The following is a 24,329-nucleotide window of genomic DNA, read 5'->3' as shown; positions in this document are numbered from 1 at the left end:
GCTCGATTTCGTGGCGTTGTTGCCTGCTTTCCGTTTAATCGTTAATTACCAGATATTACGGCGCCTTTAATAAAACCTCGTTTTAGTTGTTTCAAATCATCTATTGCATAATTTGTACTTGCAATGACATTGTTGCCAAATACTACAAAAAAAAAATCACGTGACTTTGCCTAGACAGTTTGATGTTCACTTAAATTTTAGGTTAGGTTAGGTTGAATCAAAAATAAAACAAAATTCTGGTTTTCAATTATTTAATTCCACAAACTAATTTTACACACCTATTATACACGTAACCTTGTGTGCTACACTTAGTGCAGTTTATTATTGTTAATTTATTACTATTTATTATTATTAAAATTAATCACAGCAACAATATAACTTACCAACATTTACGAAATTAACGGCTACGAGGGGGTAATTTTTTCGTTATTTATTATTATTTAGCATATTTACATTAATACCGTAACAAATTCCAGTTTGATTGAATTAGTTGGGGTAAACCCTCCATAAGATGAGGTGGACGCCATTTTAATTTTTTGACATCTCATTTTAAACGGTTTAATTGTGGGTTATTGAATTAACTTAAAAAACTGATTTATTGCATTTTAAACTATATGTCATCATTGCTTGTTTAATTGCTTGAACTTATGCGGTATTTAGGCTTTAATACACTAGTAAAACAGACACGGAAACCACTATATGTACATTTTTTGTTAGTACTCTTTGGAATAGGGAAATAAGAGCCCCTATATTGTATCATTCTAATATAAAAACTATTTTATATACCCTGCATTAGTTCGTGTATACTATTACATAACAGGTTGCCAAACTGTCTATGACGTTTCAATGTTAACTGGTCATGTGACGTTGAAACGTCCAATTGACAAGTCCTGTATTGGTAACTACTCAAAAATTTACATCTGTACATGGTGTTTATTTACTGCGGTTGGCATTTTAAGAACTGTCAGGGCCAGGGGGGGTGACAGAGGTTTGGGGATGAGGGAGGACGTTAGGGGGGGACGCGGGGGCGTGATGGAGGGCTTCCTGGTGCATCAGCAAACTGGTGGCGCTCGGAAACCCGAAAAGTTGCGATCACTGAATCCGCGGCCAATAATTCGCGGAAATGTCGGCGCCCTGCGATGGAATCTGCACCGGGACCGAAACGCCTGCCGAGATTACCCCTGAAACGAAACAATTATCTCAAAAAAAAGTTGGTTTAAAGGTTAGTTTTGTTATCAAAACAATTTCGAGGTTAATCACATTTCAGAGTCATTTTGGCTTGACTTTGATCCTTCTTATTGCATTGCTTTCCCGTCTCAGGAACCACAAAACAAACTTGTTTTATCCAGAAAAACAAAATTGACTTTGGTTCATAAATCAAACAATGCGAAACTCTGGAATCGATTTATCTTCTTCGCCCTATAAGCCGACCGCGATTGCGAATCCACGAACGTAAATTTTATTCTCCACGATCAGTTTAAAGTGTCGGGGAGTGAGGGTGGTTTCCAATTCTCGGCTCGGCGGACGCTCAATAATGTGCGAACTAAAGGGCAAAAGGGCGGCAGAGGGGCTGGGCGGGGAACGACCCTTGTTTCGGTTGCAAGGTTCGTTTGAGGACTCTCCCTTTCGTCCTCCGTGCATTTTGTACGCTCCTTTAAGTCGGTTTTGCTCCTTTCAATTCGTTTTGTCCCACCTTGTACTACATAATGGCACATACGGTAATTTGTTTTTTTTTCTGTGTCACTTGTCACAATTTGTTAATGTTTTGTTTAAACTTTCATTGTATTTTCTCAAAGAAACACTTCTATTTGGCTTTTATACTATCAAGACACTTATGACAACTGTCACGTGACGCAAGAAAAGTATTAAAGTGTCCCTTACCGACCCAACTGTCAAATTTGGCTCCATAAAGCTCTAAACACAACTTTCAGTGTATTTCCTCCAAGAAACACTTCTATTTGGCTTTTATACTGTCAAGACACTGGGGAGTCGGTTCTCATACTTATAACAACTGTCACGTGACGCAAGAAAAGTATTAAAGTGTCCCTTACCGTCCCAACTGTCAAATTTGGCTCCATAAAGCTCTAAACACAACTTTCAGTGTATTTCCTCAAAGAAACACGTCTATTTGGCTTTTATCCTGTCAAGACACTGGAGAGTGGGTTTTCATACTTATGACAACTGTCACGTGACTCAAGCAAAGTATTAAAGTGTCCCTCAATGTCCCAACTGTCAAATTTGGCTCCATAGAGCTTTAAACCCAACTTTCAGCGTATTTCCTCAACTGGTAAGGTGACACGGGTAGCATTTGCGTAAATGGTAGTTAAAAAAAAGCAACAATCTGAATGTCGCTTGTTTTGACCAATCACAACTCTTTTTCACAAAAAAATTGTCAGAAAACCACTTACCGGTGCCGGTTGAAACGGGGGTGCCCCCAGCAGAGCCCCCTGTGGCGTAGGAGGGATGGGTGGTAGGTTGCGCGTGGGCCACTGCTGGGTTACAAGCCGCCCTCGAATTGTACGAAGAACTGAGGGAATGTAACGGATCGTGGAACATGTACGGATATCCTGCCGTCTCTCTCTGTTGCAGGCAACTGGAAGTTAGGCCTCCCGTCATTGGACTGGAACCAAGAAAAAAAATTAATTAAAAAACACAGTACTTAAAAGCTAAAAGGAATGCGAAGATCAGATCAGGACTGAAAAAAAATTAAACAGCCCAGTAGGGGGCGCTTTAGGCCGTCAAAATGGGGGCCCCTGTCATGTCGTTTTTTTGATGTCTCGTTAGGGCTACCGTTCTCTTTTTGATACTGACACCCGAGACGGCCAGATTTAATGTACTTAATTTGGAATGCGTTTCATTTGCATAATCTTTTCATAATATAATACAGTAAAACAGGCCTGATTTTCTGTTATTTTTGCACGCAACTACTCCCCTTCCAACTAGTAACGTAAACCACAAACTCAAATCTTGAGATTATTTACCAAGAAAATGAGGTTAAGAAAACAATTTTCTTACCTGTAAGTGTCCGCCATTGTTGTCATTGATTGAGGTATCGACGAATACATGGGATTGAACCCGGAATTAATCGATAACCGGCTGGTCGGTACCGGTGGACTGACAGTTCCCACTTGATCGACCGATCTACGTTGATTGCGTAACTTTTCCTCCCTTCTCCATTTTGCTCGACGATTACTGAACCACACCTGTAACAAAATCGATAAATTACACCAGCTCTAGTAACACAATTGGAAAACTAATTTCAGTTTAGTTTACGTCATTCAGAACCACCAGTCAAATTTGACAATAGATAGAACACCCTCTAAATTGGAAAACGCTAAAATAAAGTCAGTGGAAATGTCACATTTATGATGTTGGGAAATTACTGTTATTGGACAACAAAAAGCAGCTTTGTTTTTATTTTATTTTGACCCCAAGTGTCTAGAATGTTGTGTCAAATTTTCATAAATCTCCCTCATTAATCTTGGAAGTTACACGGCTTATTTAGACCAAGAACGCATCAATTAAGCTGTGTATGTACAGTTGCATAACTTGTACTGTCTGACGTCATTGCAACCATGGCTATCTTTGACAAAACGATTATAACTGACCACGTTTACACCGTCAGATCACTACCACAATAAAACATGACCTGGTGCATTAACCCATAAGTTTTTACGTTTTTTATTTTACACAATGTAGCCCAAAGTGTCTAGAATGTTGTATAACATTTTCATAAATCTTTCTTATTAATCTTGAACTGAAACTTTGCTAGTTGCTTTTACTTAACTAATCACAAACCACGAGTACTAATCCCTGATGTTAACAATTTTTTGAAAATGACAAACAGTAGAATGTTATCGGCTCGTAGAACCAAATTGCAACCCTCTCACTTTGTGTTGCGCAAATTCATACCCACACACACACACACTCCCCTCTAACCCCCCCCCCCCCCCCCCCCAATTCGTTATGGGATATAATAAAGAAAAACGTAGGGAATTCACCCTCTGCGCCTGCAACAAAAGTAAATATAAACGCATCAATTTGTCGGGCATTCAATATGGTGTTTAACTACTTCAGCATCGAGATTGCCCCGGTTAGAGAGAGCCTTAATGCTGATCTTTCGCATCATAATATTTGCCAGAAGCACAAACAAAAACCGCATTAATTTTAAGAGGGGTTTTTGACGGGCTAAAGGGGAGTTAAAATCCCTTAGCAGAGGGGTCGATTTAATGTGATATGATTATACCCGGTCCAGAAATACAAGTGATAGTTTTGCAAAAATAAATGTGTATCATACTCAAACTGGTTATGATAATCTGCTACATATTCCAGAGTTGCAATTTAGATAAGTAAAGTAGTAAAAAAGGATGGTATGCTAGCAAAAGCCGCTTCGCATGCTTTTATATATGCTCGTCTTTTCATCTGCTAAAAGCCCTTCCGAGGGCTTTTTACCTTAGCTCCTATTATCAAGGAAAAATCAAAATATTTCCTGAAAGGGCCAGAGGAAAACCCTGTAAACTGTACATTTTCCTACTGTTGAGTGTAAAAAAATTGTTACCTGGATACGTGCCTCAGGCAATCCAATTTTCTCGGCAAGTCTTTCCCTGGCAAACACGTCCGGATAATGGGTGCGCTCGAATTCTGGAATATGGATTTGGTGGTTAGTTGCCTGCCGCAGTTGGCGGCGAATGTCCCCCTGAAATTGGGTGCGTTTACCTTTTTCCAGACTGTCGATTTGCTCGTTGGTGAACGACGTGCGGTTCCTTTGCAGTTTCCGTTTCAGGCGTAAACGTAGCTGAGAGTCCTCGTCTCCGGATGAGTTGTGTTCTGAGTTACCGTCTGAGGTGTTTTCGTGGATTATGTCTGGAAAAATTCACATTTTTTTTAAAAAAACACCAAAAATCAAGGCTCTAACCTTGAAAAAGAACTTTTAAAGGCACTTTAACAGTCTGAAAGTAACGGTTGGGTTATAGTAAAAAATAGATTGCATTCCTCAAGCTGGGTCCAATTTAAAGGCTGTAAAACCGAGTTTTGGCTATGAAAACAGTTCCATAAGACTACATTTTAGTCCAGGGACTCAATTTATAACAGATACGGTTATAAATTACTTATTTTTTTATTCTGGCTTATGAAGTACCTTGAGGTGCGTGTGTAAACTTGTCTTGTACCTGCATATAACACTATTTTTTCTTAATTTTCAGTAAAAAAAACTGAAATTATTTGAAACCTCTTAGCAGAATGACATTTGGTCTAAAAGTGAGGTTAGGTCCACTTTCAACTGTTTCTACTTCCCAGTTTCGGATCAATGAACTAGTGCACAGTACACCTGGATAGGGGATGCCGTATTTCAATTAATAAGCTTATTTAACTAATATTTTGTTTGGTAAACTGTTATGGTAAGTCCACACGTGTAACAGTGCAATAAAAAACCATTACTTCAATCAGTTTTTGTATTATGGACGTTATTATGATGAGAAGCAATCCAAACATCATTTTCCACAATTTCCAGGGTTGGCGTTCGGAAAATTGGCGGAAAATCAGACAGGAACATGTGCGTGAGTCAGAAACCGGAGAAAACTTGCCATCTCTCGCTATATATCTATATATTTCCCACCCTGTTTTCTGGCGCGTCCCTATTTACTTCCGCTCCCGTAAACTCCACCCTATTTTGTATCCACCCTCGCTATTTCCTTGTTTTATTTCATCTTCTGATCCTTTTCCCCCCCCAGGTCCTTCCCCCCTCACACCCCCCCCCCCGACCACCCCCTTTAAAGGACGTTGGGGGGTAAGGAGGGATTGCCGCTACCGCTGTCGTTTCTCTGTTTTTATTTTCTGCCCTGGCTAAATCTCAATTCAGGACTTTGCATAATTTCGAGTTCTTGAAATTTTTAGATTTTCTGCCGGGATTGTATCTAAAAGCCGCGCATTTCAAATAAATAGGCAAACCATATAAAACCCTACAAAACTTCTATTCTCGATTCCATTAACGTATAAAAGCTAATAAGTTATTAGAGAGAGCAATGGAAATTACTCCATTAGCGCGAAAAGCTTTAGGCAATTATTTAATATGTTAATGAGCTTCCATCGAGGCCGTAATTCGGTTTCGGAGTTGTTGAAAATTAACGAAATAATTGTAAAAGCATCATTTTGTCTGCTTTTCCCCCACGAAATTTATCAATTGAATGAATGAAACCTGAAAATTTCGGTTTAATGCAATTCTAGGCACTTTTCAATCAGTTCACAGAATAAAAGTAGTTATGGAGTTGATGACAAGTGGAACTTACTGACATTGTATTTTGTTTATTAACTGGAAACAATCAAATGTACTTACCACGTTTTTGGATGTCATCCCTGGTAATTTGGGTGGCCAAAGTGGGCGGTGGATGTAATCCAAGGTGGGGGGCGGTAGGGGCGCCGGGATACCAAGCCCACCCAGCCGCCTGTCCATTAAACATCCGCAACTTGTCGTAGACGGACTCGTTCTGGGCGGACGCTTGTTGTTCCTTCTGGCTGGCCAAATTCCTGAGGACGCGATTGATTGACGAAACCTGGAAAAAAAAATCGAATTTGAAAGGGCGGAGGGGATCGGTGGGAACGTACGAAAAGGGACAAAAGCCCGGCCAGATGCCGATCCGCGCAAAACGTAACTGGCTTATCCCCGAGCCGGTGAATGGGCCCTATTACGCCCTTATTCTTCGCGATAAATCAAGCGGAAGTAAAACACCTCGTCACTGTGCACGTCAACCGCACGCGAAACGTTCCCTTGGCCACCCTTATGATTCATTTTGTTCCCCCGTATGCTGATTAGGACCCACTGTTTGTCCGAAATCCCCAAAGAGTCATGTGCATACCACAAAATGTGGGAAAAACATGGTTTTTGAGGCATCCAGTAAGCTTTAAACAACAATAACACCACTTACAACGTAATCTCCATGTTGAAAATCATCAGGACAACTCGGACTCTAATTTCCACTTCTAGGAATTTAAAATGGGCAGGAAAGACTGGTGCAATTTTTTCTAAAAGGTACTCGATCAAACAAAAGCGAACAACCCCCCTGACTAATTAGATTAATGTAAATGTGAGCATTGTTGTGGAGCACATGTCAACGGGTTTTCGGAGCCCTGCTGCTTCTGACAGCAGGAGATCGTCGGGATAACTGATAAATCGAACGGGATCACTTTTGGCATCAAATTGAAGAGACAAGGGAAAATACAGTGTTTTTCCTAGTAAAAAAACCGAAATTGTTTGACATCTTTTAGCAAAATGACATTTGGTCTGTGAGTGAGGTTAAATTCACTTTTCAGTTGTCCGGATCAATGAATTAGCATAGTATAACTGGAGGGGACATTCATTCAACAAATTTTTGGACAAAACGTGACAATTCTAAAGCAGCCATACACAATACCCTCAGTAATATGTTTGAACGTTTCTATTATTACGAAAGCGATCCAATTAATCATTCTTTCTTCGGTTCTCTTACCAAAAACATTCCGGGGTCCTTTCATCCCTTACGGCGCCCTTTGAAGCAATTTTTGTTTGAAAATGGCTTTTATCGAAACTACTCGAAAAATTCGTACATAAATCCATCAGTCAGGGACATTTTTTCTATTAATACCTTTTGCAAAGGGCCTGCTGCCTACCTGGAGGGCATTATACAGGTAACATATTGTCGCTAATAGAGTTTGCTCGTAGCGTTTGACATCACGACCGATGTTACACAAACACTTTAGTTCTGAAGAGGTCTTACTCGAGTTTGGGCAATTATAAGGGCCGTGTTTACCTTATGCGGAAGCGAAACGTTCCTCGCTTGGGGCTCTGAGTAAACGCGTCTTTTTGGGAGGCGCATGTCAACCGAACTAAAATTAGTTTTGGATATTGACACACAAGCCTTAAGATTACCTTAGACACACGTGGAAACAGTTCAAATCAACGACCAAAAAAATCAATTCTTCAAATTCGTTTAGAATTTGCAAGAATTACAGTTTAACACAGTTTTCGTTCGTTATTTTGATAATTCATAACTAACGTCAAAACTGTCAAGCTAAATTATCCTCGGAAACCACGTAATATCCGTCACTCATGTCAGCACTGTCAAAGTTTGATTAGAATTTGCAAGAATTACTGTTTAACACAGTTTTCCAAACAAGACGTATTTCTGAGATTTATGACAGTTATTTTGATAACAATTGTCATGTGATCGTCTAGCTAAATGGTATTGTAAAATCACGTGACATCAAAACTTTCAAGTCTTTAGAATCAACTGTCAAATCCAATCACATAGTTTGCTCTAGAAAATGTCAATTTTTAACAGGACTTAACTGATCTATTAGGGCGCGTTCTAGGACAGTATTTTTTTCAACGAGATCATTTAAGCGTGTGTGCCAATAGGATGCGGTCATCCGTGAAACTGGTCCTTCCCGAAGGGCTCCGGTGGCTTACAATAAAATTGCGAAAAGACATTCCGAGTTATGATTATTGTGCATGGAAAACCGTCGATTTCCCTTTTTGGAGCTAGCAATGTTCCTCGACAAAGCCCTGATAATGGTAATGATACGTTTACGGTTTTTTTAATCGCGGCCCTGTAAAAGGGCCAAACCCTACGAGACTAATCATAATGTAGAACGAACGAGTTTATTCCGCTATGTATTCAGTGCGGTTGATTTTCAATTTTACTAATCCCCCAAATACGATTTTGAATTTGCATTATTAATTTTGTGGTTATTCCTTCAAGTTATTTGAACTATAGTTAAAAATTTAAGTAGTATTTGATTATCAGAATTGTAAAAGACTTTCAAGTGCATTACCGGTGAGCGAATATGAGAAGTTTGAAGTAATTAGAGCCGATTTAACTACACAGGATCATCTCCCCCTTTAGGGTAGTGCTTCCTGGATTAGAGGCTGGGATTTCCCTATCGAATTTTCATTTGAAACAATTCAAGTGTAAGGGACAGAACAGAAAAAAAATGGGGAAGAGTTATTTTATATTTCCACGAGCGCCGGAGATAAGGTTCTCGATTGATATTGCGTCCCTTTTGTCCCTTTTGTAAGGGAATTTCGCCATTATTGGCCTTAATAACCGAACTAGAGAGACCAGGTGATGCACAATCGACAATGAAACGATGGTTTTGCGGTGAAATATTATTTGGGGCGAATAAAGACGCCACTTATGGTATTAGCACTGTACGATGGCATCCATCATCTGGGAATTAGCCGTATAAAGGGACACTATACCGGATGTTTATTAGGGGATGTGTGTAACGAATATAATAGCCCTTAAAGGTAGACATGTCAAGTAAAGGGACTCTATCAAATAGAAAATGTTAACCTTTAGACAGGACCACATCCAGTTTTCTGGATATATGGTTAAACTACTTACATTTAAGCATGTTGTGTGCCACCAAACCGTGAAATAACATTAATAATAACATTGATTGTTGAACAAAACCTAACCATTTTTAACACTTTTTTTGGTAATTTTAGTGGTTTCTCCAGTAAATAAACCGAATTTGTTTGACATTTTTTTGTAGAATGACATTTGAAAAAATAAAATTGAGGTTAAGTTCACTTTCTTAACTGTGTTTATGTCAGATCAATGAAACAGCATAGTATAACTGGACGGGACATAACGTTCTGTTTGTCAATACAAACCGAAATTGGATAGCATTTTAATTTCAATTATAACGGGCAATTCAGGCCATTTTCGACCTCAAAAATGTGTTTTATCATGTACATAAGTACTAAAATCGCTTATCCCCCATCGGAATTGTAAGGGCAAATTGCATTAACATATTATTGTTTATTTTAAACAATTTTCAACTTTACATAGATGAAATGTTGTAGAGAGGTCTTTTTTAATATTGTTTAGTACTTTCTAGTCTCTCTTTCTTGTTTCTGTCTTAGAAATGTAGCAGAACGTAACCGCAAGTTATTATTGGTAGTTGTAAAGTGGACTGAAAAATCATATTTAATAATTAATCTGGCCCTTTAAAAGGGACGTGAAAATTTCACGCATGCGTGCGTCCGCTCATCGATATAAATACGCGAACATAGCGATACGCAATGCGTTTCGGCCCTTTTCCATCCGAGACAGTAAAATGGCGGCCGCATTGGTGGTTGGATTTTTTTTTGTTTGTTGGTATCATCCCAAACGGACAATAGGGCGGGCTGTTCCTTATTATCTAGTAAATTGGGCCAGGTGATGATGAACCGAGGGGTGTATTGTAGTGTGCGGTATTATTTAGGGTTTTTTTTCGATTAAAGGGATGGGCAACCCCCCCGCCCTTTTCCTTCATGCGTAAACGTATCGCGCCCCGATTGCATAACTAGTTTACCCCCGATGGTATTGTATGGGATGGCCGCAACCGACCAGAAAAAAAAGAGATAATGCCCCCGTTGCATCTGGTGGCTCTCGATGCAAATTTATGCGGTAACGGATTTTGTAGAACCGCGCCATTTTCAACAAAAGCTTTAAATATGTTTTAATATTACGACAAAACAAAAGGACCCCCCCCCCGGAGGGGGGGATGAAGAGAGGGAAGGGGGGAAAGCAAAAATCTTTCCGTAAGGGAAGGGGGGGGAAGCAGCCCCGTTGCTATGGTAACCGGTGAAGCGGGAAAAGGGCGAGAACGACGGAATGTTGGGGATCATAAAAATAAGCGGGGATTAAGGGAAATTGTAAAATGTTTTCCTCCCTATCTTTCTCTCTTTAAGCTCGTGCGAAATCTTTTTAGTTTTAGTCTTCGGGATTAATCGATTACGGTGTTCGTCTCCAATTTGTATACAGGGTGTTCACAACTTAGTGCGTAATACGAGGGCGGGAAATATACTTACACTCGGTATATTGTCGTTATTGCAAACGCCCTCGCTAAGCAGTCGATCCCGGATTTCCCACGCGAATATCGACGGACACTCCCTCTTGAATTCGGCGATTTTTTGCACCACCGGCTGCGTGGCCACCCTCGGTTTCGAGCCCCCAATTGCACGTGGTTTGATTGATCCAGTCTCGTAATATCTGCAAAGTGCAAGCCTATTTTGTCTTAAAACCAATCAAAAAACCACCCTAACCTAACCTAAGTCTAATTGATTCAGAGCCAAACTTACCTTCCAAGTATTTTGGACACGCATCCGTTCGATACTTGTAGAATGCGAGAAATATCGCATGGACGCGCCCCGGAATGGGCTAATTCGACGATTTTCTGCCGGGTGGAATCGGGCAACGGCCGCCCGTTCACGTAAACACCGCCCAGTTGATTGATGCCGCTGTGGCCCGCGGTGGAACACCCAAAGATGGCATTCTGACTCATCGCCGGATGCATCAGATCTTCTTCTGAAACAACACGGTATTAGTATTTGAATGACAGCACTACAATGACCAATCACAAACTACCAACAGTGTTGTAATTCACTACTATTATTTAGTATAACAACATTATTAGAGCCGATTCAATCTTAATCTTTTCGGCGGTCTGGCTTCCAACTCGCCGAGAGTCTCTAAAGAGGATTTTCCAGGATTTAGGAAAAGCCGGCATTTAGGTGCGTTATAATCCTGGATGCATTAGGGAAAATGGGAGTTGCACTCGCCCTATTAACGATTATTCCAACTAGTTACGGAGCAACGTTGGCTTTTTTCCGGCAATTTGAAAATGTGGCAACATCTTTGGAGTAGTATAAAACATATTTGAGTTTCCAGCTGGTGGAAAGGAAAATAAAGGCAAAGTTTGTTTAAGCGAGTGAAACAAGACGAAAATCGTTCTTCGAGCTTAATAAACGAACCGATTTCCACCGACTGCCGGGAAAATGGCGTTTTCTTTGTTGACTCGGTTGTGGCGCAAATTGCATTAACCTTAACATTATATGGCAAATTGAAGGCCTAGCCACACGTAAAAGCCCTTTTAGGTTTGCCAAATAGTCTTGTCGAAGGATTTGTCCAAATCAAAAATGTGTTATAACTCAAAGTATAATTATTGAAATCTGATACTACTTTTATAGCTTCATGAGTTTGTTCGTGGCATTGATATGAGTACTGTCTATTTTTGGACTTATTTCAAGCTGTCACTAAAGTGGTTACTGTCAAAATGTTCTTCATGAAGCTGTAAGACTACAAAACATGCTTATAACCAATACAATTAGTTTCCCCAATGAATTGTTCTCCACAGAGCTATAAAACCACAAAACTTGCCTCTAACCACTACAGTTAGCTGAAAATCGTATTAAATGCATTGTATAGCTTCATGATTTGGTTTTTGGCAATTGTGACGTTTTGCTACCTATTTTTGATCTTAATTCAATCGATCGCCAAAGTGGTTACTGTCAAAATTGTCTCAATGAAGCTATAAAACCACTAAACTTGCTTAAACCCAGTACAATCACTAGCAAATCGTATTAAATGCGTTGTATAGCTTTATGAGCTGGTTTTTGACAGTTGTGACGTTTATTTTTGAACATATTTCAGTTTGTTATCAAAGTGGTTGCTGTCAAAATAGTCTCCATGAAGCTATAAAATCACTAAACTCAGTACAATGAGTACCAAAACATATTAAATGCATTGTACAGTTTCTTGTGTAGGTTTTTGACAGTTGTGACGTGTTCCTGCTTATTTTTAAACTTAATTCAACCTGTCACCCAAGTGATTACTGTCAAAATGTTTTCCATGAAGCTATAAAATCACAAAACTTGCTTAAACTCACTACAACCAGATGTAAAACATATTAAATGCATTGCATAGTTTCATGAGCAGGTTTTTGACACTTGTGACGTGTTCCTGCTTATTTTTAAACTTAATTCAACCTGTCACCCAAGTGATTACTGTAAAAATGTTCTCCATAAAGCCATATAGCCACAAAACTTGCTTAAACCCAGTACAATTACTAGCAAATCGTATTAAATGCATTGTACAGCTTCATGAGCTGGTTTTGGACAGTTGTAAAGTGTTGCTGTTGATTTCTGGAGTTATTTCAATTTGTCACCCAAATGGCTGCTGTCAAAATGTTTACCATAAAGCTATAAAACCACAAACTTGCTTACAACTAGTAAAATCAGTAACAAATCATATTAAATGCATTTTATAGTTTCTGGTGTATAGGTTTTTGGCAGATGTGACGTGTTGCTAATTTTAAACTGTCACCAAAGTAGTTGCTGTCAAAATCGTCTCAATGAAACTATAGAAGCACAAAACTAGTACAGTCAGTAGTAAATCATATTAAATGAATTGTATAGTTTCATGAGCAGAGGTTTTTGACAGTTGTGACGCGTTCAGTTTGTTTCTGGACTTATTTCAATCAGGCACCATAGTGGTTACTGTCAAAATGCTCTCCACGAAGCTATAAAACCACAAAACTTGCCTAAACCCAGTGCATTCGGTTACAAATCATATTAAACGCATTGTATAGCTTCACGCTAAAATAAACTGTCAAATAATGTGTTTTCCCAGTCTTTAGAAAGTCAAATGTCAACCAACGGCAAGTTATCTCGACCAGAATTAAATACAACAATAAAAAATGTCATTTTGGTTGAAATTTGCTTGAAGTTAATTATACTGTGTTAAGGGGTTTTATCATACGAACTAAAAGTAGCAGCAAGCAAAAATGCACTAGCCTTTTCAAAAATAACAATGATAAGAAGAAGATAGCGCGTTTAATTTTTGACACTTTGACATCTGTCAAACGAACCACGTTGAAAATGTGAATGGGTGGAACGTGTTCGAATTATTTTGAAGTGTCTTAAAAAATAACGAAGGACCCGTAATTTGTTCTAGTGGTTAGCACAAGAGGGCCCCACCGTCTGTCGCCCCCCAATTATCAAATAGGACCGGTCTTTAATCAAGCGGGCGGTGAAGTGATCTTTTCAACCACTTCTTTTTTTTTTGAAAAAAAGATGGGGGAAAGTACCCTATTAATTGCGGTTGGAAATTATACCTTTGTGGGGCATTTTCCACAGGCTGTCGGCGCAGGACGGTTCCCTTAAGGAAAGCGTTTTGGCGGTGGAAATGACTGGTGAAAACCCGCCCGGAGTCGGGACGGGTCCGGAGGTGGCTCCCAGGTTGAGCTTTTGCAATAGACCTGAAAAAAAAATAAGAGATTGAATCGATAGTACAACGCAAAATACATCATCAATTACAATCAAAAGCGTTTTGATATCTTGATCGAACAATTGTTTCTAATTCAGATGTCCGAAGGTAATCAAACATAATCAGCGGGGCGGCGGCAACTAACCAAAACGAAGAAGAAGAAAAGCACAAACAGTAAATTTGTCTTCATTACTTTGTGTCGGTTGCCGACCGCCCGTCGTTAACAATGGATACTGCCAGTCAGATCATGTTCATATATCACCGGGAACTCGTTTCCTCTCACTCTTTTGGTGTGACAGCAAACAAAAAGACAAACACGTTTAAGGTAGCGTTCACTTTGATTGATGTCTGTCTCCGTCTTGTGAACCACAACAATGATTGATCTCAGTTTTGCTACCGACTAGTGTTAACATACAATTTTGAGACACCCTGTACATATTCGGGAAAAAAATCTGTACATTTAATAGCATGCAACGTTGCTATTTTTTTTGATTAATAAAAGTCTTAAAATTAACCGTGTAATGCTTTTTTGAAATCCGCAGATACCAAAAGAATGTTTAGTAGTGATTTGGCAACTACGCTTTATGCATTTGACAGAACTTAAAATGCATCGTTGCCATTTTTTTCGGTCACTAAAAACCCAAAATTAACAAAGTTACTCTCTCAGAGAATAAAGCCTAAGTGTGATTCAGACTGTGTAGAATCCACTTGTATAAAGTCACAATCTGGACCACGCTTAAATTAAACTGGGCTTAAAGTTCAACAGTGCAAAAGGCGAATAATCATCTGACACATGCATTTGGCAACTATGCTTTGTACACTTAAGAGTGATGGGAAAGAGGACTCAAAATGCAACTTTGCCACTTTTTCCAGTCTCAGATTAACTAAGTTATGCTTTTTTATGCTCCTCAGATATTAGAAAGGTTTATGAATAGACTTTTTGGATCTCCTGGTAGTGGCAACTGCGCTTTAAGCAGTTAAGCAGCAACCAAATACGATTTTTGTCTGTTTTATAGTTAGACAGTCAGTAACACAAAAATTATATTTTAATTTTATTTATGCCTGTTTTTCCAACACTGCCAAGTCTATTTTCAGTACCACTTAAGTTGACGTTTGAATGAATTGAATAACAAAATAACACAGTCTGAGCAGTCCTTAAACTCAACTTAGCTAATGTTGGGGAAAAGACATTAAAACTTTATACAACATCAAAGGTTGCAATATCACTCCATTTACATAAAGTATGTGGTTCAATGGTTTTCAGCCGTCAGTATAAGAAACGTCACTGTCATCATTTCAGAGACAGTTGAACCATAGAGCGGACAATGTTTTGGAGTGGACACTGATTCCTGATGTATTGCGAGATGGAACAAATTATAAAATTGGAGTGACTCGTGAAGGGACTACTATAATTACTCCGTTTAAATTGAATCGAACAACAAGAAGGGCCATATAGAAATCGGTACAGATCAGTGGAAACACTCGAGCGGTATAATTAAAAAGTTTTTTACATGATTTTAAACGTAACGACGTACGTTTACGTAATTGTAAGAGTCGAAGGGAAGATCAAAGGGCGACAGCCAAAAGAGTAAAGTACCCGCACTACTCGTGTATACACACTCACAAATAAACAACATCGTGAAAAGCGAGCAAGAAATTTGTAAAGGGCCTGCCCTTCTCTCTTGACAATTTATTATTTTCTTTTTATGACTTTGCGAACCGTTAAGACATTTTGTAACTTTGAAGTGGGAGAGACGGTTTTGACCGGCAACATCAAACGAAACGGAGAGAGACGCCAGATGGGGATTAAAAACGTTTTAAATCCGTACTGAAACCTTACAATCCACGTGAGAGTGTGTGTTACATTTTCTCTCTCTTTATTATACGACGGTTCGAAATGGATTAAAATACCAGAAGATTAAATGAACTAATTAGGAGAGTTGACAACGTTCGTAAGGATGAAATTGGCACGAAATTCCCCCTATAATTACAATGGAATTTGCCGTTATATTTCAAATTAATGATAGGCGATTTTAGCATTTAGTGTATCTGTTTAGTAAATGCAATATTGTGATATATCCTTATGATTTGTGTCACGCAAATTTGAACCATAATGGCAATTTTATTTTAAATTACCGTTTTACTACATTTTTGTAAACTACGCCACTGTCTCAATTGACAACTGTCCTAGTCAAATTTGGTACTAACAATTCGAAGCCACGTGACCTTAGTACTCAATTATTTAAGCTAATTAAAGGCCATTTGCACCTACATATTTCAGGGCATCCTAAACTATACTTTTGCACATAATTTGTCACAGTCAAATCACAACTTGGTGCAATCCGCCATAAGTCTACATGTGCAGCATTTGCAGGTAGTTTGTGATTGGTCAAAAAAGCAGTTGTCAGCTTGCTGCTTTTTTTGACCAATCACACGCTACCAACTGTCATAGATGTCAATACTATAACGGATATCCTTAAAAGAGTCTTAGAAACTAGAAAACCTTATCAAACACCACAATTTTGTGGACTTATCTTTAGATTGTGACATCTCAAAAACTTGAAGGGTTGCAATCATGATTTTTGCGAGTATTTTGCACGTTTTGTTGACTGGTCTAAGACAGTCAATGGTTACAGTGACCAGAACTAGTCAAAAAGTCTCAAAAATCAAAAAGCACAATTTTGGGGACTTATCTTTAGATTTTAAAAACCTGAAGGGTTCCAACATTGGTTTTTGGGTCATTTCTAGTACTTTGCACGCCTTTTCCACTGGTGTATACAAGTTGCACATCCTGCAACTGTCAAAAAAATCGAAAACCAAAAACGCCATTATCTTCAAAAATGCAGTCTTTTTGACAATCAAAGTATTTTAAACTTCCATTTCATTTCATAAATTTTTCTGTTAAAATTGTCACTCTGCAAAACGCAATATATCTGAAAAATATGTTTTGTGAAAGCCTACCTGTAAGGCCAATCTCAGTTCACATTCGGCAGACACCAAACTGAACAAACCCACCAAAAAAAAAAATTAACAACCCCGTAAACGATTAATTAGAGCGCGGACGGTCGCGATTTCGACTTGATTAAACACGGCGGGCGTGTACGAATTCCGCTTGATTTCGGCCACGTGTTTCGCCCGATTTGACCCCGTTCGACTTCGCGTATACAAGCTGCTGTACCACGCGTAGTGTGCAGACGACTGGCTTTAACATCATGTCAGTCTGTTGTTCAAGGGTGACTTGATCCTAGGTACAATAAGGGCGGACCTTGATTAAGGCCACGCCCCCTTTACATTAAAAATTTGACTAGCCAGGTCAATTTTTTTTTAATTACCCACTTCTCAGTGTTGTAGGTTCAAAAATTGCTTGTAAACTAAATAAATAATTAAAAAATTAACAACAATTTTGAGGTTAAGTTAGGAGAGTAACGGATGGGCGTGGCCCGTAGCAGAAATGCTTTAGGGCTGGGGGGGGTGAAGAGGGGGGTGAATTTTACTTTCGCCTGACTGGTCAGAGCGCACTGGATTCTGATTGGACGACGCTTTAGGCGCCATTGTTCGTTACGCTGCCAGCGTCGGCGCTACGCTCGCGGCTACGCCGTAGCTTTGGTATTGTCGTCGCGACGCTTGTGACGTCCCGACGCTTCTTTGACCAACATTTCTAGTGTAGTTACGTGTGTTTCTTTTCACTCTCAAAAGCCAACTGCAACTGATGAAAGAAAAGTGCCCTTAAGATAGTGAAATGGTGCGTGTTTATATGGTGATCAAGTGCGGACGTGACTTATATAGGCCCTTTCGCCCTTGATCACGTAATAACTGGCATCATTTCTCTGTTTTTAACAGAATTTTTCCTTTTAAGAGCTTAAAGGGTGTAAATTCAGATAAACAAACTTAAACTGAGAAAAACGACCAATTTTCACCTCTAATTTTCTTACTAACAAGGTCTATTTTTCCATACTTTAAAATAGCCACTATTACCACAATTACCGTTACAACACCGATTTGTTTCAAGCGAATTTCGACTGTAATAACAACATTCTAATTTTCTTTAAAAAAGCAAGAAAATTGACATTAAACGCAATTTAGCTCACAATTTGGGTATAGGGGCAGCTACGGTCCTGACATTTTTACTGGGGCTTGTAAATTCAACAACTCAGGGCTGTACTGCAGAATTTACTAGAAAAAATTCTGGTTTCACTTAAACGACAATAACAAAGCAGTAAATGACATTTAGACACATAATTTGGGTATTTGGGCAGTTACGGACCTGAAATTTCACTGGGACTAGTAAAATTAATTAGAAACCAAGGATTGTATTGCAATATTTTTAGAAAAAGTCCTAGTTTAGGTGAAACCTTAAAAACCATGAAGTAAATGACTGAAAACACTATCAAATGACATTAAAAACATCATTTAGGCAGATTATTTAGGTTTTAGGGCAGTTACGGACCTGAAATTGCCACTGAGACTAGCAAATTAAATTCAAAATTCGAAGCCGTACTGCAACATTTTTAGACAAAATCCTAGTTTGGGTGAAACAGTAAAAATCAAGCAGTAAATGACTGAAAACACGTTCAAATGACATTGAACGATAATTTGGGTATTTGGGCAGTTACGGACCTGATATTTTCACTTGAGACTAGTCAATTGAACTTGAAATCCAGGCTGGTACTGCAACATTTTTAGACAAAATCCTAGTTTGGGTGAAACAGTAAAAATCAAGCAGTAAATGACTGAAAACACGTTCAAATGACATTGAACGATAATTTGGGTAATTGGGCAGTTACGGACCTGAAACTTTCACTTGAGACTAGTAAATTGAACCTGAAATATATAAATTAAGAAAATAAAGAGAAAAGAGGGGTTAGAGGAGGAAGATCCTACTATACATACAAACCAAATAAATATTAGAAAGGAATAGAAAAAAAGAGATGTGTATAGGAGGGACTCTCTAGAAAGAGAAAAGAACACTGAGAAAGTGAATAATAATGACAGTATGACAATGTATTCTGTCATTTCTGTTCAAAATTGCTTGACTCTGCAATAGCATTTTCTGTAATAATGCACATTGGTACGACTTACTGACGTTGGTTGTCAAAAACACATAAGTAACGAAAGTAATCAGGAACCACTCTGTATAGAAGATGTCAGAGATACGGTGACGTGACAAAAAAGTGACAATCTATAAAACAACACACTGAACTGGTGTGTCAGTGGTCAAAAAGAAAATATTGAAAACCACTGGTACTTATATCATTTGAATGGTATTAAGGATTAGTATCACATCTGTAAGTGAAGTAAACTGATATTCTCTCTAGATGGAAACATGTTTTCAATTAGATTAATTATTCAATTTTGATCGTCTTAAGAAGATATAAAGGCTCGTTTTATGGTCGCGGCATCCTCTTTGCCTTCAACGTTTCTGTTTTGAATGACATATCGAACCTGATGACGATTTCATTTAAATCCACGACTGTTAAAACGTATGCATAATAAGATTAAAAGATGTAACAATGATTATCGTACTGTATAGATTCGTTTGAAAAAGGGGGGGCCAATGTCAACATGCAGGGGTGTCGTTTCGCACCCCTACTTTGATTACGCAACAAATAAGGGGCTAACAGTTTGGGTCATGCACTCTTGCTTCTGCTATTCATGATCGATATTAACAAGATCTATTACATTGTCGTTATTGAATTGGTTGCACAAACACCCCCGAATTTTCGGAATTGCTCTTAATTGGATCAGGTCCGGATGCCAACACTTTTTAATCACGCAGGACCGTAATTACCTGCAATTTATATGCTGCCAAGGCGTGTGACATGATTGAAATTTGATTCCTGCTTCGGTTGATTTAAATTTCATTTACGTCATAACTTTGCACCCTCTAATGGCGTTTTCGATTGGCATGTTTAGTGCCAAACCAGTGTATTGCCACACTGTTTTAATTACATTTGTTAGAGCAGGATACAGATACATTAGTTTTGCACTAAACATGCCAATCGAAAACGCCATAAGTGTCTCACATTCGAGTTCACACGTAACCTAACAAAAAACTGAAAACTGTCACTTTGTTAGTGGAATACTTTTAATTTTAAAGTCAAATGGAATACCCTGTATATTATAGGTTTATTTAATACCTCTTTTTAAGCTGATTTCCACTTTTAAATGCTTTATTGTCTAAAATGTTCATTAAAGCTGTTCGTTTCATAAGAAGCAATGTGGTTTATGTAAAAAATGGCAAAAATAAGTATGTATTTCAGTAGAATCAGCTTATAAAGGACTATCGCTTGAACCTTGAATATTCATTAAACAATGTTACTTAAACAGCTTCAAAATTAAAAAAAAAATACTCTAAATGACAGGTGTCAATCCTGTACATCTACTGTTTACAGGCTTTTGGCAGTTTTAAACAAATTTTGGCAGGTTTAGCTTGTATAGAGGTATCTGGTATCTTCTCAGTACTATTCAGGGGCTTCTAGCAATTTTAAAAAATTCTTGTAAAGTCTAGAAAAAGTAGAAGCTTCCAGCAAGTTCTGAGAGGTTTTCAGTAAATCTTGGAGGGTTCTGGCAATTTTACAAAGTTCTTGGAAGGTTCAGGACACTTTTAGAAGCCTCTGGTAGTTTTTAGAAGATTCTCAGTACAATTTGGGGACTTCTGGCAATTTTTAAAAAAATCTTGGAAAGCTTAGACAGCTTGTAGAGATTTCTGGGAGTTTTTCAAAAATATTGGAAAGCTTAGACAGCTTCTGGAAGCTTGGGACAGTTTTTAAAGAGTCTTGGAAGGCTTAGACAGTTTTTAGAGGTTTCTGGGAGTTTTTCAAAAATCTTGGAAGGCTTAGACAGCTTATGGAGACTTCTAACAGTTTTTCAAAAATCTTCCAAGGCTTAGACAGCTTGTGAAGGCTTCTGACAGTTTTTAAAAAATCTTGGAAGGCTTAGACAGCTTCTGGAGGCTTGGGACAGTTTTTAAAGAGTCTTGGAAGGCTTAGACAGTTTTTAGAGGTTTCTGGGAGTTTTCCAAAAATCTTGGAAGGCTTAGACAGCTTTTGGAGGCTTCTGACAGTTTCTAAAATATCTTGGAAGGCTTAGAAAGCTTGTGGAAGCTTCTGACAGTTCTAAAAAAATCTTGGAAGGCTTAGACAGACTGGTAGATGTAGGAGAACGTGCAAAATAAAACGAGTCACCCTGAGTGCCACCAGACTGACGTCAATTGTTTTTCAGCCGTCAAATTGACAGAAAAACAACAGAGGATTTAAAAGGCTAGAAATGTGTATATTGAACCACCCTGTAACTGTGAAAATAGCAGAATTACCGGCTGTTACAGTGGCAACTATCAAATCAATCAAAATATGTTGACATTATACTATAAACTATACAGGATGGTCAACAGCGGATTTAAAGAGCAACAAATTGATATACATACCCTGTAATTGTGTTGCATCTGTGTGACGTCATTCTAGTTTACTCTGATTTTCCGTATATGCAACATGGAAATTGGAATGGTCTGAAGGACTTGAAACTAACGTCAAACTGGTTTGTGGTAGTCGTTCCTTAAAAAAAAAACACAGTTTTAGGTTCACTTTCGCTTACCTTTATTTTACAAAAAATCCCATAAGGGAATTATACATATTCAAGCAAATTTAGACCTTAAAACGACAAAGTTTGATGCTAGCAAGTGTAAATCTAGGTGTCATTATTAGTATTACTATAAAACAATGTTTTAAGGTCTCTTTTCCTTTAGCATCACTTTGAATTGTTATGGGAATTAGCGTAAGTGAGTCGATAAGTTTCAAGTTAATTTAGACCGTAACGGCACTTAATTTGATGGTTAAAGACCTTATAACGTAACGTCTTGTCAGTTTTCTGGTGTTTTCAATTGGTAAGTTTATCTCTATCTCTCTCTGTAAATGTCATTGAAACAGTATAGCAATACTCTGGTTTCGCACTAAACCTACCAATCAAAAACACCATTAGTTAACACTTCCGACACTCTTAAGGCCTTTGAAGCTTTAATTTCAGCCTTGATGCACATTTCTCAGTGATTTTTATGGTATTCGGGCTTGTCTAGTTGGTCTAGGACCACCAAGCTAATTCAGCGCCGTGCTTCTTTGACCACAAGCACGAAACTTCGAAAGGAATCGTTGTCGCATCGAGATAAGCCTGAACGATCGATCATGATCCACAAAAATCGAACGGTCTTAATGAATCGACAGCCGCCCAACATGTCGAGATAATGAGAAAATAATATTAAATACAACATAATTGCCCGATTTTCAATTTTGTTTTTGTAGGAATAACCCAGCAAAAGGGCTGACGAGTGGGGGAGGGGACGAAAACAAAGGGCTTTGTTGGGGATCCCGAATATTGAAATTTCAACGAAGGGCGGAGGGGGGGGGGACAACATAAAGGGCAACACGACAATGCAAAACTGGAAATGAAGAGCCGGTATTGTCGACTTATTATTTTCATTTCTAAGTAATATTTTCACACAAAAAAGTTGTTTTTGCATTAAAGCACAGAAAATGATTTACAAGTTACAAACAGAAAGATTTTGAGGTTGTGTGACCGGTCACCTAACGGCAAATAGTCAGTAGCTACCGGCAATTACTTTCAGTACAATAGGGACAAAAGGGCCCCATTTCAACCTGCTGCCGATATCTTATCAAAGTTAAGCCGCCGACCCACAGAGATTTGTGCCATCAATACCACTATTGAGATATTGCGAATTATTGTCCCGGACCCAAAAAGGGATTAACTGGCACCTGAAAAGTGATACCTTAGCGTTTTATGGTTTTACCAAAAGTTTGGTTATTGTTGCAGGTCAAATATGCATTACACGTCACGTGAATAATTAATGCGTTCTCGAATAATTATTTAATGCAAATACTTACGATCCTGGAATTTCTCTCTCAATGTACATCCTGCAAGTTTCATGTAAATTATCCGGTTATCACTTTTGGGTTGCTCTGACTAAAAACAGGGATTTTTCTTTACATTCCAGGAATGTCAGTCTACAAGGTTGCAGGTCCGTAACTGCCTAAAATTTAGAAAATATTACCTTAAAATAATTTTTTTTTTGGTAACTTGGTGCTTCAAACCTTGTTAGGGCCTAAATTTGCAAGAAACGGTTTTACTTAGTAGATGAAAGAGTGGTGACAAGCGAATATAGGCTTTAATGACGTTGATGTGTTTATACTACTTTAAAGCTATTTTTGAAGCGTTTTCACGTTATTAAGTATTTAGTGTACTTACTACTAGGAGCGTCATTGCCAAATCCTTGGAATTTCACCAGATTTTCGGTTGGAAAGCTTTTTTTTACTTCTGGAATGGCGAAACGAATCTCCAACTTGAAGGAAGGCCGCCATACTGTTTTAGTGACGTCACGGCCTACTAAAAAGTTGTTTTAATTAAGGGAAATGGCACTATGTCAAAAATGACAGTTTAATCAACCTATTCTCCCCTTCGGGTTGGGGGGGAAATGGAACAGTCCGTGTGACCATTTAACCAGTTTTGTTGCCAAGTCCATGATTTTACAGTAAAATTCAGAGACTTTTTACCAACCTTCAGTGTTCAGAACGCATCCCTGAACTATTTTGCGTATAACACGGTAAACCAATTGTTTTTACTTGGGTTTAAAGGTCTGGAACTTTGAAAACACTTCCGGACCTTTCAACGCACTGAATTAACCCTAAAACACTGCTTTTTAGACCGCAAACATTAATTTGTACCGCCATTTGTCAGCCTACTTGATTTCTTTACTATGATGGTTGCCTATTTACTGCGCCTGTCACTTTTGGCATTGTTTTGACAACGGACAGTGACGTCGTAGTTTTAAATTAACCAATATTTATCGACAAGCAGGATGAGAGGCTCCTTTGTGTAAAAAGTTATCGACTTTTGAACGTGGCAGGCCGGATAACGACGTATAAAATTACCTGGCGGTTAAAATCGGGACCGAGAGATACAAAAAGATTCAATTTCACCTGTCTTTTTGTCAACCGACGTGAAGGGGGTCAAAAACGTAAGGGGCCAATCAAGATTTTAGATTTTAGAGCGGGTGTCGATTTCTGGTTTCCCAACAGATTAAAATCGTCCCATGCCAAAATTGCATATGTTAATTATAACCCAAAACAATTTTGATGATTAAATTTTCCTGGTTTTTCCCTCGGTTTGTTGTAAATGAAAATTAATTGTTTCGTCTCGTTAGACTTGTAATTAAAAAGTTAAACATAACCGCACATGTTTAACTCGATAATGAAATGT

At 38.4% G+C, this 24,329-nt stretch overlaps 1 protein-coding gene across 7 annotated transcripts; it reads right to left on the bottom strand.

Moving 5' to 3' along the window:
* Window positions 1–234: 234 nt before the first annotated feature.
* Window positions 235–23,103, bottom strand: toy (paired box 6 protein twin of eyeless). Of its 7 annotated transcripts, none has more exons than XM_081990739.1 (11): window positions 22,958–23,103; window positions 21,490–21,616; window positions 13,915–14,058; window positions 11,102–11,327; window positions 10,832–11,027; window positions 6,332–6,548; window positions 4,717–4,863; window positions 4,559–4,641; window positions 3,016–3,203; window positions 2,409–2,620; window positions 235–1,181 (listed from the first exon to the last, which is right to left on the bottom strand). In XM_081990739.1, the coding sequence occupies exons 3-11, from the start codon at window positions 13,925–13,927 to the stop codon at window positions 1,093–1,095; spliced, it is 1,371 nt and encodes a 456-aa protein (XP_081846865.1). In that variant the 5' UTR covers window positions 13,928–14,058; window positions 21,490–21,616; window positions 22,958–23,103; the 3' UTR covers window positions 235–1,092. The 7 variants fall into 7 exon arrangements, with proteins under 7 accessions (XP_081846865.1, XP_081846868.1, XP_081846869.1 ...); XM_081990742.1 differs by having other exon boundaries at window positions 4,571–4,641; XM_081990743.1 differs by having other exon boundaries at window positions 10,832–11,012.
* Window positions 23,104–24,329: the final 1,226 nt, after the last annotated feature.

This window comes from Ips typographus, linkage group LG12 (assembly GCF_016097725.1).
Source record: "Ips typographus isolate SLU linkage group LG12, UJ_Ityp_2.0, whole genome shotgun sequence".
In the NCBI taxonomy this organism is placed as follows: domain Eukaryota; kingdom Metazoa; phylum Arthropoda; class Insecta; order Coleoptera; family Curculionidae; genus Ips; species Ips typographus.
Note: the sequence above shows the minus strand (reverse complement) of the source record. Positions and strands in the feature narration are given on the sequence as shown.